The 17,234-nt window shown below is 34.7% G+C and overlaps 1 protein-coding gene across 1 annotated transcript in view; it reads left to right on the top strand.

The window, feature by feature from the left end:
* The window catches only part of POF1B (POF1B actin binding protein), a 68,131-nt gene that overhangs the window by 39,422 nt on the left and 11,475 nt on the right, over positions 1–17,234 (top strand). Inside the window, exons 7-13 of the mRNA XM_028522855.2 lie at positions 1,537–1,667; positions 6,553–6,580; positions 7,986–8,060; positions 13,759–13,851; positions 14,680–14,793; positions 16,048–16,200; positions 16,534–16,653. Coding sequence (XP_028378656.1) covers positions 1,537–1,667; positions 6,553–6,580; positions 7,986–8,060; positions 13,759–13,851; positions 14,680–14,793; positions 16,048–16,200; positions 16,534–16,653 — 714 coding nt within the window. The remainder of the gene's footprint in view (positions 1–1,536; positions 1,668–6,552; positions 6,581–7,985; positions 8,061–13,758; positions 13,852–14,679; positions 14,794–16,047; positions 16,201–16,533; positions 16,654–17,234) is intronic.

Below are 17,234 nucleotides of genomic sequence, written 5' to 3'. Positions count from 1 at the left end.
TCCCGACACCATTTATTGAATAGGCTGTCCTTACAAATACTATATGATTTCATTTATATGTGGAATCTAATGAAGAAAACAAACTAACAAACAAAATAGAAAGTAACTTATAAAGAGAACAGACTGACAGCTGTCAGATGGGCAGGGAGTTGAGGAGCTGTGTGAGAATGGTGAAAGGATTAAGCAAAAAAAAAAAAAGTAATTCATGAAGGCAACAGTGTGGTGATTACCAGATAGAAAGGGAGTGGGGGCAGGTAGAAGAGGGTAAAGGAAGAATGGATGGCGATGGAAGGAGACTTGACTTGGGGCGGTGAACACACAACATAATATACAGATGACGTGTTACAGACTTGTACACCTGAAATATATGTAACTTTATTAACCAATGTCTCCCCAATAAATTCAATAAAAAATAAAAAATTGAAGTTCATTTATCATACATATACTTATGAATATGTGTTTTTATAGGGCACCTTTGTCCCACATGCAATATCAAAGATAGTATGACATGCAACCCAGTTTATTAACCTTCAGGTAGTGTAGCTTTGGAGATGGTAGGCAAGGTGGATAACATTATTGAAAAGATTGGTACCAAAAGATAGGAAGTTGATAGAATAGTTATTTTTTTTCTAAAGGTTTTATTTATTTATTTTAGACGGAGGGGAAGGAAGGAAGAAAGAGAGGAAGAAAAACATCTATGTGTGGTTGCTTCTCATGCTCCCCCTACTGGGGGCCTGACCTTGCCCACAACCCAGGCATGTGCCCCAACCTGGAATGGAACCAGAGACCCTCTGGTTTGCAGGCCAGCACTCAATCCACTGAGCCACACCAGATAGGCAGAATAGGTCTTATTTAGGACTCTATTCATAATGCTTTATGCTTAGGATTTCAGAAGTGTCTGGGGTCTAAGAATTTTCTATATTTGGCCCTGAGCTACTCTTTCCAATATCTGATTGATTGGATATTCAGTCTAAGTAATAAATGGATGGCATCCAACAAGAAATTCATACAAACACATGGAATTGAAGATTTATTTATTCTAACTTTAAGATATGCTAATAAATCAAGCTGGCTTTCACTGGGAAGATGCAAGTCCAAATGAAATTAATTCTTCTGTAGTCAGTATAATTCAAATGTTTCACATTTTTTTTCCCAAAATGGGACAGATGGGTAAGCCATGTGGTGATAATGGGCAATTCAGAGATTTTGATTTACTTGTTTTACTGTTTTATGTAAGCATCTATATTCCAGAACTTTTATATAAATTATTCAAGTTTGCATTTTTAGGTCACTTAGACTTGTGTGAAATGAAATTAAAAATGTTATTACAATGTTGCTTTTCCTTTAAATTCCTCCTATATTGAAAAAATGTATAGCCCAGATGCAAACAAATTCAGTAGCTTGATTTATGTGATAACGTTGTAATGAGTTACTTGTATTAATTGGTTATTTCACTTTTTTCATTTTCTATCAAAAACATCTGTGAATTTAGAAATACTTGATATTGTTTATAATTGAGGTTGATGTTTTCTTCAGGTGGTGATTCAGGATGATGGCCCTGAAAAATTGGACCCCAAATATTTTGGAGAGTTACTTGCTGATCTAAGCCGCAAAAATACAGATCTATATCACTGCCTATTAGAACATTTGCAGAGAATTGGAGGAAGGTATGGTAAATATATCATTTGCCTTGATAGTGTAGCTATCAAACATTTTATGATAATCTAGTATTTTTAACAAACCATTTTAGAGAAGTTTTGGGTTCACGGCAAAACTCTAGTACTTTTAATGGAGAAAAAGCACAACTATATAAGGAGATATAGCAAATGGCTCATTTTAAGAATTAATGTACTTTCTGAAAATCATCAAAGAGATCATACCAGCCCTTTAGGATCAGTAAAGAATTCTGTACACCTTCTTTTGTAATGTATTTTGATGGCACATACAGCCTCTTGGACAAAGAGCTCAAAAATGCATGATATACTAGGACTTGTTTTAACATACTACACTGATGATACAAGACACAATCCCACTGCCAACACATTACTGTTTCTTTTGCTGATGTGTGGTCAACATATGAAGGCCAGCATTCAATGTTATATATTATAAACATTGTATATTATTTTAATATTATATTGCATATAATATATCAAATATAAATTATATGACTATCTATAAAGTGATATAAATAAAATATATATGTTACACACTTCCAAAATTTTTTCTACTACATAGTCTCATTATACAGGATGAGGCAAAAGTAGGTTTATAGTTAGTCATATGAAATGTAATGTAATAGTTAATAAATAATAATACAAGAATAAACTGTTTCACATACTGACTGTAAACTCACTTCTGTCTCACCCTGTATTTGTGGCCATCTATCAGGCAAAATCTGGGAAAGCTCCACAAATTCATAAAAATCTGTAGGAGAAAGTCAGTAGAATTTTTTCCAGTTCTGACTCCCAAACTAGATTCTGGTATTTCTTAGACATTTTAATCTGTTGTGCATCTCTTTTCCTTTCCATTTATCACATTTTCCTCTCCATGTTAAGCCTCTTTCTCCCTGAATTTTATTGCTTTTATATTCATGACTGCAACCATTCACTTATGATTACTCTCAACTGCCTTGCCTCTGGATCTTTTTGTCCTTCCCACTTAGAAAAATCTCAGTTCTGAATTAGTTTAACTCTCTGCTTTATTTATTGTTTTTCTTAAATCGCTATCTCCTCCACCCAGTGTCCAACCTCCACTACCCAAAGAGTTAGAAGGGCTCCATGAGGGCTGTTTTATTGACCCTGGTTTCCCTGGTGACTGGTTTAGTGGAGACTCAGTAAATCTTTGTTGAATGAATGAATGAATGAATGAACAGTTACATTAACAGTTAACATCATGAATGCTACATCCATGCAGTTAAACACTGTTACAGCAAAGCACAGACATTTATTTGAATTGGAGTCATTATAAATGCATGATTTCCATTTTTGAAGCTAAGCCTTTATTACTGTTTATACTAATCAACACTTTCTCTGATTACCCAAAAAACTATTTCACAGATTCATCCATTTATATAAGTCAGTATCTTAAACTCTTTTCCCTCACTCTGAGTAGTCAATTATTTATTGAACGTGTACTAAGTGCCACACTCTGTGCTTTTTCTGTATTATCTAATTTGCACAGTAATGCTAGAATGTTCTAAATGAAGACTCAAAAAGGGTAGGTTATTAACTCAAAGTCACATGCTTTCTAAGTGCTTGAGATGAATTCAAACATTTTTAGTACTCTTTAGTTATAAACTATGACTTAGTTTTTCTGCAAAGTGGTGCCTAGATACCCATTTTGCCCTCCATGTTCCTCTTCTGTGCATTCATAATGCCCTGTGAATATTTCTATCAAAGTATCCCTTTGTAAAATCAGGAGAATATAGACACACTGTTAAGTACCCTGATAATAGATCCAGACTTCCTATGTCAGATTCACATCCCAACTTTGGTTACATACCAGATGTATAATATTGACTGATTTGTTTAACCTCTGTGTTCTTTGGTTTCTTCATCCATAAAATAAGGGCTATAGTAATATTTCTCTCATAGATTTCTTACAAGCAGCATCAACATAATGTGAGAACTTAGAAACAAACCCACAGAATGAGAAACTCTGGGGGTAGAGCTGAGCAATAAGCTCTTCCCAGAGGATTCTGATACATTTTCAAGTTTGAGAATAGACCTAAGGAAGTGATATTCAACCAAAGAACCTCGAGAACCTTTAAAACATGCAATACCTGACTACTTACTCAGGGGCACTGACCTCTTTTCCCTTAGATTGTCAAATAAAAAAATAACAACAGCCAACATAACTAAAGCTCTCCTGTGTGAATGAACCAAAATTAGAACTATTTTTGTCAGAATAGCAAAAAATAGAATATATTTTTTTGGTGTGCTGCAGAATTTTCATAATTAGTTTAGATGTGTCATGAGATGAAAAAAGTTGAAAATCGCTGACCTCGGGCTACACAAGTGGCAAGATCTGGGACTCTGAGAACTTTGTTTTCACTACTAGATATTGCTTAAGTACCAATCACTTAAACAATATTTCTGACAAATTAAAGGAATTATCAAAATTTTGAATCATCACATTTGAAAAGTCACAGGATTTAGACCAATTTTATACAGAGGAAATGTTGCCTTGGAACAATTATGTTTGTATAAAGTACAAGACAAGATAATACTTGTGTTTTATGTTGCCCCAAGACAATGCAGAACATGTGGCATTGACAACATAATAAAGGTTTTCAGAAGGAGAGTTCAATATATTCTAAATTTATTAGTCTCATACTAAATCGAAGTAGACAAAGCAACCTACCAAGGAAAGTTCAATTATTTCATAACAATCATCCAGATAAAGGTGTAATATGGAGTTTTGAAATAACTTCCTCTAATCGAGGGGTTTGGATAAATACACATGGATGAGCTAAATGTGTAATTAAGCACTGCAAAGCTTTGAATTTCATTCCTAGAGTAGCTAAAAAGACCAAAAACAAAATCTAAAGTTCTTCTCCACATTAAACTCTCCATGATGGAGAGGATCTCAAACTTTTGGTGTTTAAATATTTTTGTGGCTCATAAGGTTGTCAGGGTTTTTCTCTTCATTCCTTTCCTGTTTTCCTTTTTTTTTTCCTGTATTACATTTCTTTCTTCTTTGGGAGATGAGAGGGTATAAAGTGAGTGCGACTTTATTTGTTTTCCCAGGGTAATTCCAGCCTTCACCCCCAGTGCTGAATAGAGAGGCAATCCTCACTGACCTTTCCACCTCTACCTCCCACTCTGCTCTGTTTCTCTGCTTTCTCCATCTCCCCCTCCTCTTTTGTCTCCACTTTGGAGCAAGGAGTGTGCTCCAGGGTCAACAGTACAGGAGGCTGTCTCATAAAACCATCCTGGATACTCTTTAATATTCTAATATTAATGGCTGTGGGCTGTTTCTTGTTTTGTTTCTTTGTATTGCTTTCTCATTTGTAGAAAACAGTAAGGGGCTGAGCACATGCGCATTAGATTGGCATTGGAATTCAAATTTGAAACATAAAAGGTCTGCTAATACAGTGATAACTTCAATTCACAGTAATGCAAGACTACTAAAACTGCAATGTGATTCATATTTTAACTTGTTTTACCTTCCAATATATGCATGTAGTTACTTTAGTAAATATTAAATAAGCAAAGCTACTTGATTTTGTTTTGCTAGGGCCGCTCAACAATTTCTATTATTTTGGGTGATACAGGAAATACCACATAGATACATGCATACATACACACATGCATACATACACATGATGCGGCATATGCAGTTATGTGTTGGGAAATGGAATTTTCAGCTCTTCTCTACATTACCTCGTACATTTTTATAAATGCATGCAACAGATTTTGCACAGTGGGTGACTCATTTATTTCAATAAGCAATACATTACTCATAGTTACTTAGAAGGTAAATGTAGAAACTAGCTTAATATCTCTAGCTTAATGTACTAGCTAATGTAATATTAAGCTAGCTTAAATGTACTAGCTTAATGTCTCTAAAACATGTTCCTGGTTTTACTGAGGATATGACAATCACATATCTATGATTTTCTAAGACTGTCTTATTGTACTGTAATGTATTCTATCTTGCTTTCAGAACATGCGTACTGGTTGTTTGTTTGAGAAGTACATTTACTGCATGTATTTTGGGCCCAATTCCTCCACTAAGCGCAGCGGGAGCAAGCAGGCAAAAATAAAGGCCTGTCTGTTGCCATTGACAACACTAGAACTGCATCCTTCCTAGCTTTCACTGCTCCCCAATAAAGAAAATGCCAGACCAATATAATCACCAGCAATTTTCTCCCAGCATTTGCCTACCAAGCATGGCTTCAAAAAGGGCCTTCCAACCCTCATGGTCAAACCCTCATTTTGATGCTGGAAGTTCTATTATACTAAAAGTTTGGTCGTGTCGCTTAAGGTCTGTTCCTATACAAACATTCAAATATCCTCTAAGCTTTGTCTCTGCTAATTATATTGTAGTGTAGATTGAATGAGTTACTTAGTCTTACCTTGCAAGCTTGGATTTTGATACAACTTGAAACACACTGTAGAGAGAAGCTGGAATCAACATTGAAAAGGAGCAATGCAAGGAGAAAAGGAAAGCATAAATAGAGAACAAGTATTATCATTATTTATTCACTCAGGTGGCATTTATTGCCAGGCATGGAGGACTTCTACACCTAGCCTCAAACAGACTGGTATGAATGGATGCTACTAACCAACTCTGCATATTCTATTGGTTTGTTATTTGGTTATTATTTATTTGGAACAGATTAGCCAGCTACAGGAAAATTATCTTCATATTTGTGTCATTTAGTTATTTAAATTTTTTCATTTGCACTATAACTTGAATTGGTGCTGTAATGATACATTAAAAAGGTGATATAACATAATTAGAACATTAATATTCATATATTATCAATGTATATATTTTCCTATCTATCTTTCTTTCATTATCTATCTTTCTTTTTCATTTTTACAGCAAACAGGACTTTGAGTCCACAGATGAGGTAAGTGCAAAGAAAGTTAAATTCAAACATAGCTGATAGCAAAGTAAATTCTGATATTTGCACTAATAATATTATTTTAGTTTGGTACCTTTATTAAACTGGGAACACAGGTTCATTTGGTATCTTGATTAAACTGAGAACAAGAAATAATGATCATTTTGCTTTTAAAATGATATAGCCATTTATATCTTTGTAATCACTATAAAAGTAATCTTAAATCACTCATACAAAAAGTTTTATCAGCTCCCATCTTATGACTGAATTTGTCTTTGCTCATGAGAACATTTAAAATTTCATTGACCACATATTCTCTGCTTTATAAAACTGAAATCTACATTAATTACATAAATAGCAAATTCAGTTTTAATGTATTTTGAGATCTTGTATGTCCCATGACAATTAGCCAGCAACTTGAAGTATTCCTACAAGTAGTAATTTTATTATATATGCACATCTTGTTAATAATTACTTTAAATGAAATAAGTCATCAACCAGAGAAAGAACAGAATTTAATGTAATGAAACATTCTTGTGTTAATTTTTATCTTTGTTTTCAATGTATTGATATATTGCATTTATTACAATTATTCAGTAAGCCCTAAGTTGCCTTTAAAAATATTGAGTTGAAATCAACTTCTCACTTAAAATTAGTTTAAGGTTCTAAATTGCTGTGGCAACATTAGCTTTCCAAAGTCACCACAGCTCTGTGTAAATTTTCAATAAACCCTTAATATAATTTTATTTCCCCAAATTTTCCTTGTTTAAAATCAGGCTCTAAAATTTCATATGTTCCACAAAACAAAACTTCCAGAAGGTTTTGAAAGATACATTGAACTAAAGTGTTTAATGGGATTTAAGAGACCATTCTCTTGTTTTTAAATTGCTCTTTTAAAAAAAAAATGGAAATGGGCCCTAGCTGGTGTGGCTCAGTGGATTGAGCACCAGTCTGCAAACCAAAGGATCACGGGTTCGATTCCCAGTCAGGGCATGTGCCTGGGTTGTGGGCCAGGCCAAGCCCCTAGTGGGGGGCATGTGAGAGGCAACCACACATTGAGGTTTCTCTCCCTCTCTTTCTCCCTCTTTTCCTCTCTGTCTAAAATAAACAAAAAAATAAATAAAATCTTTAAAAAATAGACATGGAACATTTGATTGGTTGTCCAAAGCTTTTCCCTAAAATGCCTGAAATTCAGGATTCTTTCCATGGTGAATGGAGTACGATCTATGTTTTCAAAGTAAGAACTGATAAGGTTAGAAATGAAATTTGTAACAAGTATTACCTGAAATGTAAAACAATATTTTGATGTCCCTAAAAATAAGTCCGATGCACAAAAGTCTGTGAACTCTGATCATAAGATTAAAATACTAATGTGTAACTGTTCAAAGGATGAGCCTCTCTTTTCTTACAGTCAGAAGACATTGAATCCTTGATTCCCAAAGGATTGTCAGAATTTACAAAACAGCAAATTCGCTATATTCTGCAGGTGAGTTGGGGTCACGAGTGGGTGTGACAGCAACACTAACAAACCATTAGGTTAAGATGCTTCCCTTAATTAAGAACAGAAATTTTCTAATAAAATCATTTTTCACATTAATTGAGTAGATTCTGATTGTATTATAGTTTGGTCAGACCATCAAACACTAGCAGTACACACATGACTAGCATTTAGGGAAATGTTCTGGAAGTATGGGGTGGGGCAAAAGTAGGTTTACAGTTGTGAGACTGAAACACAGAGTTTATTCTTGTTTTACTATTCATTAATATTGTATTATTTTCCATACAAACAACTGCAAACCTACTTTTGTCCCACCCTGTATTATTCCTTAACATGGAATTCCCTTGGTCTCTCCTCCCTGCCTTGCTTTTCCTAAACTGAGGAAGGCTAGAGACCAGTGGAGAAGTCAATTCCCTTGCAATAAACGGAGAGATAGACTAATACTGTGGGAATATGACTAAAAAGAACACATGTGTTTGCAAGAAAGGATTCTGGAGATAATCTAGTTTTGCGTAAAGAAGACAATTTCTAAATTTGACATTTGGTCTCAAAGCTTTGTTGATCATCCAAATTTTGGACCTAGTGTCATATTTGTAAAACTTAAATGAAAGATTATTTTTTTTTGCAGCACATAATCTGTATTATAAAGAGACAGTGGTATGGGGAATGTATATGCTCCACAAAACCTGAATCCTGGAGACATCCTCGATATTATATCTGGAAGTGGGATGTTCATCCAAAGTGCATTCATGGCCTATTTGTACAAAAAAATTCTTTTAAGGATTTTTGCATCTAAGATCATGAGAGACATTGGTCTATAATTTTCTTATCTTGTATTATCTTTGGTTTTGTTATCAGGATAATAATACTTGCTTCATAAAGTGCAATGAGATGTGGTTCTTCCTTTTCTACTTTCTGGAAGACACTGCATAGACTTGGTATTAATTCTTTTAAACATTTTGTAGAACCCTCGGTAAAAATATCTGGACCTGGATATTTGTTTGGCAGCTTTTTTTAAAAAAATTTCTAAATTTAATGCCTAAATAGTCATAGGCCTATTCAAATGATGTTTCATATTAGATGAGTTGTGGTAGCTTGTGGTTGTCAAGGAAATAATCCATTTCATCTAAATTGTCAAATTTATATGGCTATAGTTGTTCAGAGTATCCCCTAATTACCCTTCTGATGTCTGTAGGGTCTGTATTACTATCCCTTATTTGTTAATACTAGTAATTTGTGTCTTGTCCTTTTTTACTGTTGTTCAGCGACAGTTGTCCCACCTTTTCCCCATTGCTCACCACCCCCCGCCCCCACTCCCACAGTCAGTCCTCCCCATTGTCCGTGCCCATGACTCCTCCATTCCTATTCCTTGACTTTATTTGTCAGTCTTGCTGGAGGTTTATCATGCTTACTGATTTCTTTCGAAAAGAAGTAGGTTTTAGTTTTAGTGATCTCCTCTACTGTTTTCCTGTTTACACTTCCACTGGTTTTTGCTCTTGTCTGCATTATTTATTTTCTTTGCTTACCTTTGGTTTATTTTGCTCTTCTTTGTCCAGTATTTTGATAAAGGAAGTGAGACTAATTTGAGACCTTTCCTATTTTCTAATGTAAGCACTTAGTGTTATAAATATCCTCTCATCACGGCTTTAGCTGTGTCCCATAATTATGATACGTATTCTCATTTCCTTTCAGTTCTGTGTATTTCTGTCTTATTTTTTAACTTATTGAGTTTATTGGGGTGAAATTGGTTAATAAAACTATATAGGTTTCAGGTGTACAATTGTAGAATACATCATCTGTATGTTCTATTGTGTGCCCGACTCAACTCTCCTTCCATTGCCATTTACCCCCCACTTAACCCTTTATACCTACCTGTACCCCCTCTTCTGGTAACTTTATCTCCCTTTACATTTTTGCTCTGACCAGGGGATTATTTTTAAGTGTATTGTTTTGTTTCCAAGTGTTTAGAGATTTTCCTGTTGTCTTTCTGTTACCAATTTCTAGTTTGATTCCATTGTGTTCAGAGTACATATTCCATATGAACTCAATTCTTTTGAAATGGTTAAGTTTTGTTTAAGTAAAGGATGTGGTCTATCTTGCTATATGTTACACAGGCACATGAAAGGAATGCGTAGCTGTTGTTGGACAGAGTCTTTCATAAATGGTGATTAGATCCTTTGTTTGATAGTGTCGTTGAGTTCTTCTATATTCTTGCTACTTTTCTGCCAAGTGGTTCTACCAGCTGCTGAGAGAGGGGTATAGAAGTCTTTAGTTATAACTGGGGGTCTGTCTATTTCTCCTTTCAGTCTATCGCTTTTCATTGCATAGGTTTTTGCAGCTCTCTTGTTAGGTTCTTAAACATTCATAATTGCTATCTATGTCTTTTTGGTGGACTGACCCTTCTATCTTTATGTAATGGCCCTCTCTTTCCCTGGTAATTGTCTTTGCTCTGAAGTCTTTTTTATCAAATGTAAACATAACATGCCTGTTTTCTTTTGATTAAAGTTTGCACAGTATAATTTTTTTCCAACCTTTTACTGTATGTGTGTGTAGATATATAAACATACATGTATACATAAACTTTATATATATACATATATATGTGTGTAGGTGTATATATGTCCCCATATGTTTCCAAGTGTTTAGAAATATCCCCATGTTCCTCCCTTTGCTGCCTCCACCCATCCCCCAATCCCAGCCTTCACCACACTATTGTCTGTGTCCATGGGTCATGCATATATGTTCTTTCGCTAATGTTATTATCTTCTTTCATCCAGTCCCCCCCGTCCCCTTCCCTCTGACAGCTGTCTGCCTGTCTGGTCTATGTCTCCATGCCTCTGGCTCAATTTTGTTCATCAGTTTATTTTGTTCATTAGATTCCACATATATAGGAGCCCATATGGTATTTGTCTTTCTCTGACAGGCTTGTTTCACTTATCATAATAATCTCCAGGTACAGTATAACAGAATAAATATAATAAATAATAATATAATATATACATATATATGTTATTTCTTCTTTCTTGATGCTCCAAATTGTTCCTTGTATTATTTTGTTTCTCTTTAGCTGTTCTTTTAAGGTAGGTTTTAGTGATAGATTCTTTTTATTCTCCTTTATCTGAAAATGTTGTGATTTCCCTTCATTCCTAAATGACATTTTTATTACATACAGAATTTGTAGTTGATAATTCTTCCATTCTTTTCCTTCAGCATTTAAAAAGTGTATGTTACTTTCTTCTGGCCTCTATGGTTTCTGATGAGAAACATTACTGTAATTAGAAACATTACTCCTAATAGTTAAGATTTCTGTAATTAGAAACATTACTCCTAATAGTTAAGCTTTCTTTTACGGCTTTCAAGATTTTATCTTTAGTTTTAAGAAGTCTGACCAACTTGTCTGGGCATGGATTTCTTTGGATTGATCATATTTGGACTTTGTTCTATTCCTTGAATATGTATGTTCATGGTTTTTGCTAATTTGGAGAAGTTTTCAGCCATTTTTTTTCAAATACTTTTTCAGCTCCACATTTACTTCTTTCTAGGATTTTGATGACATGTTAGATATGTTTTAATCCTCTGTTTAATTTTTCCCATATATTTTCTCTCTGATGTTTAGATTCAGTACTTTCTATTGTTCTATCTTCAACTTCACCAATTCTTTGCACTATACGATCAATTCTGTTTTTTAGTCCACCCACTGAGATTTTTGTTTTTTAGTTACTGAGCTTTTCAATTCTAAAATTTTCATCTATTGGTTCTTTATATTTTCTATGTCTTTTCTGAGACTTTCCATTTTGTTGCTGACACTTTCTATTTTTTTATGTAAGTCAGTAATTTCTTGTTGAAGCATTTGTAATGTCTGCTTTAAAATTCTTTTTAGACAATTTTAACATTTCTGTTATCTTGATGTTGACATCTATTAATTTATTTTCTTATTGAGTTGAGATTTTTCTGGTTCTTGGAATAATGAGTGATTTTTAAAATTGAAACTTGCCCTGGCTGGTGTGGCTCAGTGGATTGAGCATGGGCCTGCAAAGCAAAGGGTCGCTGGTTTGATTCCCAGTCAGGGCACATGCCTGGGTTGTGGGCCAGGTCCCCAGTTGGGGGCATGAGATAGGCAACCACACGTTGATGTTTCTCTCCTTCTCTTTCTCCCTCCCTTCCCGTCTGTAAAAATAAATAAATAAAATTTCTTCAAAAGTTTTAAAAATAAAATAAAATTGAAACTTGGACATTGGAGTATTGTGTTATGACTCTGGATCTTCTCCAAATCTTCTTCTGTATTAGCAGGCCTCCTCTGATATTGGAACTACAGGGGAAGTGGGAGCACTGTCTGTTATTGCCAGCTGGGGAGTAGAAGTTCAAGTTCCCCACTTAACCTTTACTTACTTTTATCAGGAAAAAAGCTTCTTGTTCTTCCTGACCAGAGATAGGAATTGTGGCTCTTTACTAGGCCCCTGTGTTTTTAGGATCTGGTTTAGATAGGAAGGAAACGCTGCAAGTTAAGTGGTCTCATTTCCTTTGGGCAGTGATAACGGTCCCTACTCTCTGCTAAGCATCCTCTGACATCACTGTGGCAAGGGAGATGGGGCAGTATTTCACTCCTGCTGAATAAAGTGAGAGCATAGTCTCCTTTCATAGTCTCAATAGGCATGACAATGCCTGAGGTATCATTTTTGGTCAGTGGGAACAAAAGCCCCATCTTTCCACCCTCCCTTTTCTAACACCCAGCTAGTGAGTGGCATTGGTGCACCTTTTTAAGGTCTCTTGAGAGGGAGAATCTAGGCTTGGTTCCTGGCCTTTGATGGTTTTGGTGGAAGTACAGTTGCAGGGTTTCTTTTTTTTCTGTGGTGTTTATCTTGACTAGAGTGATTATTAATCTAAAAGTTTTTCACCTTACTAGGCTGCCATTTTCACAGTCCTTTGGCTACAAAGAGCAGGCTTTTCCAGGGACTTTTGTTATTTGTACCAATTGGTGTTTCTGGGTTGATGATTTTCCCAACACCAGCCTGTGATATATGAACCAAAAAGAAATCCTGGGAACTCACTTCAGGTCCCAGTGATCCTAACGAGACTTCTGTCTTTTCACCTTTCAGAGTTTTTTATACATAACATCCAGGGATTTTAATTAAACTTAGCAAGAGAAACAGGAAAAAATGTTTCTAGTTCACCTTTCAAGAAATGACAATTGCCTTTTAAAAAAGCATTTTTCTTTTAAAAAAGTAGTTTAACCTAGTAAAAGGACTTCTATCCCACTTGTTTATAATTTCAGATGTTTCTATCTGTCAAGGTTAAACTTGACTAGTATAGCAGGCAAAATCCATGCATTTGACAGCATACTTAGGAAGATGTATTTTACTATTTGAAGGTTGACTGTGTCATCTTTTCTAATATTTCAATAAAGAATAAAAGTAAATTTGATAATTTCTGGATAAATTTCTATCTTGTGAAAATGATGTTACTTCATCATGAAAAAAATACTGTTCTCTATTCTAATTATATAACAATAATCTCTTCAGGAGAATTGCTTGAATTATTTATGCATGTTATTAATAATATTGTCATATCAAAAATAAAACTGTTAATAAGGTTGCTGGTAGGAACAGAAAAATCAGACCAGTATCACTTACATTGCCTATTTTTAAATGCTAGTATAAATAAACCATTAATTGTTTTCTTCCTCCAGATGAGGGGTATGTCTGAAAAATCACTCCGGCTAGTGCTATCCACATTCAGCAACATACGAGAGGAGCTTCGTCATCTTCAAAATGACTTGACAGTAACATATATTTTGATTTTTCTTTCCAAAGTCTTTCTAGTTCCTACCTTCCTAACATAGAAATCAAGGCATTCAGTCTACCTTTTAAAATTTAGTACAACACAGCTTTATGCTTATCTAGAAACCGTTAATTTCTTGAAACAGTTCATTGATGCTGACAGGGAAAACAAGCTGTCCCATGTTAAAAGAAAGAAAGTTGAGAATGCACTCATTAATTAGTTTACAGCTAAGGCAATTTACTGCTTAAAGCCAAAGAGCAGCTTCTAAAACTAGAATACAGAATCTGACTCATTGAATGGGAACTCCCCCTTTTCTGTAAAAATAAAACACACTCTGAATTTCTCTGAATACTTGAAAATGTCCTTCTCTAAGAATTTAAGCTTTTCTATTTTAATTGTTCTTGGTGCCATCAATTAGATCCATTCAGAATATTTTTCATACAATGAATAACTCCTTGAGGACTTTGGAGTTGGATTTTTTTTCTGAGTTCTGATGAACACATTTAGACTCTACTTTGAAAATTTACCACCTGCTGGGATTAACAAGGAGTCTTTGAAGATCGGAGTAAAACATTAAAATAATTTAAAAGGTTCTGCTTCGTTGGACTTTGAATTAGTCAATTCATCAAGTTGTCTCTTTTAATATACAGGTTTTTAAAGGCTCAATACTTTTGTATCCCATATTTTGCTTAAGTTTAACAATTCTGTTTCTTAGCAACTACAAGTAAAAAGTGCTTATTTAAACCTTCCAATGTAAACGAGTCTTTGTATTATGTGACTTTGGACCAGTTTCTGTAATTCTGAGTCATAACAAATAATTTTGTTTTAGTCCCTGGAAAATGACAAGTTAAGACTTGAAAAAGACTTGGTTTTCAAAGAAACTCAGATAAAAGAATACGAAGAACTCTTGGCATCAGTGAGAGCAAATAACCGTCAGCAGCAGGTAATTTCATATTTTCATTGATGATAAACTAGATGGTTTTTCCTATGCTTAATTACTGGTACACTGGAGTTATGAGATACACTCCAGACACAATTAAAATATGATGGAACAATTTGTTCATATGAGAATTGAGTGGTTTTTGATATTTCCAATGACAGGAAAGCCCCTCAGAAAAAGATAGCCTTAGGTATTTTAAATTTAAAGTTTACACAGTCCCCACTCATCTATGCTGTTGGATGACAATGATTGCATAACTATTGAAAATCTGAATTCACTCATTGATTGTATCTACTGACATTCCATGAAGAAAAATTTTTTTAAAGATCTTAACACAGACCTGGCTGGCATAGCTTGGTGGATTGAGTGCGGGCTGCAAACCAGAGTGTCGCAGGTTCGATTCCCAGCCAGGGCACATGCCTGGGTTGCGGGCCATGACCCCCAGCAACCGCACATTGATGTTTCTCTCTCTGTCTCTCTATCTTCCTCCCAGCCCTCTCTAAAAATAAATAAATAAAATCTTTTTTAAAAAAGTCATTACTTTAAAAAAATCTTAACACGTGTTTTTTCAATAAATCAGTGAAAGAATCAACTGTAGAAGTGATCTCCAGATGTCTGAGCAGAGTTGATTCCTAGGAAATTGTATTGAGTCTCTAAAGCTGCCACTTTCCTGATCTTCACTGCCATGACAGTACCAGTTGTCACAAAAATAATCAGGCATATGGTAATTTTGGTGCCTACTAGAAGGCAGGGTACAGTATTGTCAAAGACTAACAAGAGTCAGATTCATCTAGTCTTGCCCTGGCTGGTGTGGCTCAGTGGATTGAGTGCAGCCTGTGAATCAAAGGGTTGCTGGTTGATTCCTAGTCAGAGGAATTCCCATGCCTGGGTTGTGGGCCAGGTCCCCAGTAGGGGGCGCGCAAGAGGCAACCACGCATTGTGTTTCTCTCCCTTTTTCTCCTCCCTTCCCCTCTCTCTAAAAATAAATAAAAATAAAATTAAAAAATTTAAAAAGAAGAAAATTCATCTAGTCTTCTTGATTCCTTCTCACATAAGATAGGCAAGTCAGACTACGGGCAAGAATCTATTGTAATATTTTACCTGGCTGATTTAACTTACAATTTAAAAGGTCAATATTTAAGAAAACTAGGGATGAAACAATATTTGCTTTAATTCATCACATTAATTTACTAAAAGAACGCTATGCCCCCCCAAAGTAGAACCCATTTGTCTTATTTACTTATGTCTTCTTTACAGCAAGGACTTCAAGACTCAAACTCAAAATGCCAAGCATTGGAAGAAAGTATTCTCTCTCTTCGACACACACTATCAGACATGGAATATAGATTAAAAGAAATGGAATACTGTAAACATAATTTAGAGCAAGAAAATAAAAACCTTAGAATGCAGGTATTAAATTTTTTTAAACATATGTGACTGCCTTAGTTATACTATTGTGAACCTAACATTGGCAAGTATATATATTTGTAGTTTACAGTGTATAACTATATATATGTAATCCTATTCTTTTTGAGAAAATACATGGAGCTTGTTCTGATGTTCTCCTATGTAGTTATGTCTTATCTCCCTGCCATTTGGGCTATCTAATGCATTTCATAAAAATTGCTCTCATTATTTCAATTTCTCATATAATCATGGGCTTTCATCTAATAAATCTTGTAGTACAATGCCTATTTCCTTCATAACAATGCAAATTACAGAAACTTGTGTTGTCTTGGGTAGGTTTCTGAGACTTGCACAGGCCCGATGCTGCAGGCTAAAATGGATGAGGTTGGCAACTATTACATGGAGATGGTGAAAAACTTAAGAATGGAGAAAGATAGAGAGCTCTGCAAGCTAAGGGTATGTTGATCCTACACTGCATTACACAAGTCACCACAAAATTTCTAAGAGGATAATAATGGTTTCAAGTTTAAAGCTACAAGGAAAAATCAAGGGAAGGTAGAGTTTTAGGAATATGCCCTTAAAACCTTTACATTAATACATATCATCACTGTGTATGAAATATTGCTAAATTATTTTCTGTTTGATTACTCTTTCCTAGGAAATGAAAAAAGACACTAAATTCGGGGTTTTGGTTTTTAATTTTTATCTACTTATTTATTTGACAGTCAGGGAACCCTTTATGATCTTGCTAAAGCATTCTTAAGCAGGAAAGAGCAACGTTTGAGATTATCCAGCAAAGCCACAGTTGGATTCATACAAATCCTCACTTGACTTTGATACATAGGAAGACCTCTGTCAAGCACAAGGATAAAAACAGTGTCGAATTATGTACATGTAATTGGCATCACAATTAAGGTGATATTTGTGAGAATAAGTATACATTGCCTTATCTTGTAATTTTAGGCAAAATTGACTAACTCTTAATTTAGTGATTCCTAAATGTGGCTAAATATATTAAACATTTTAATGGAAAACTG

This window comes from Phyllostomus discolor, chromosome X (assembly GCF_004126475.2).
Source record: "Phyllostomus discolor isolate MPI-MPIP mPhyDis1 chromosome X, mPhyDis1.pri.v3, whole genome shotgun sequence".
Classification (NCBI taxonomy): domain Eukaryota; kingdom Metazoa; phylum Chordata; class Mammalia; order Chiroptera; family Phyllostomidae; genus Phyllostomus; species Phyllostomus discolor.
Note: the sequence above shows the minus strand (reverse complement) of the source record. Positions and strands in the feature narration are given on the sequence as shown.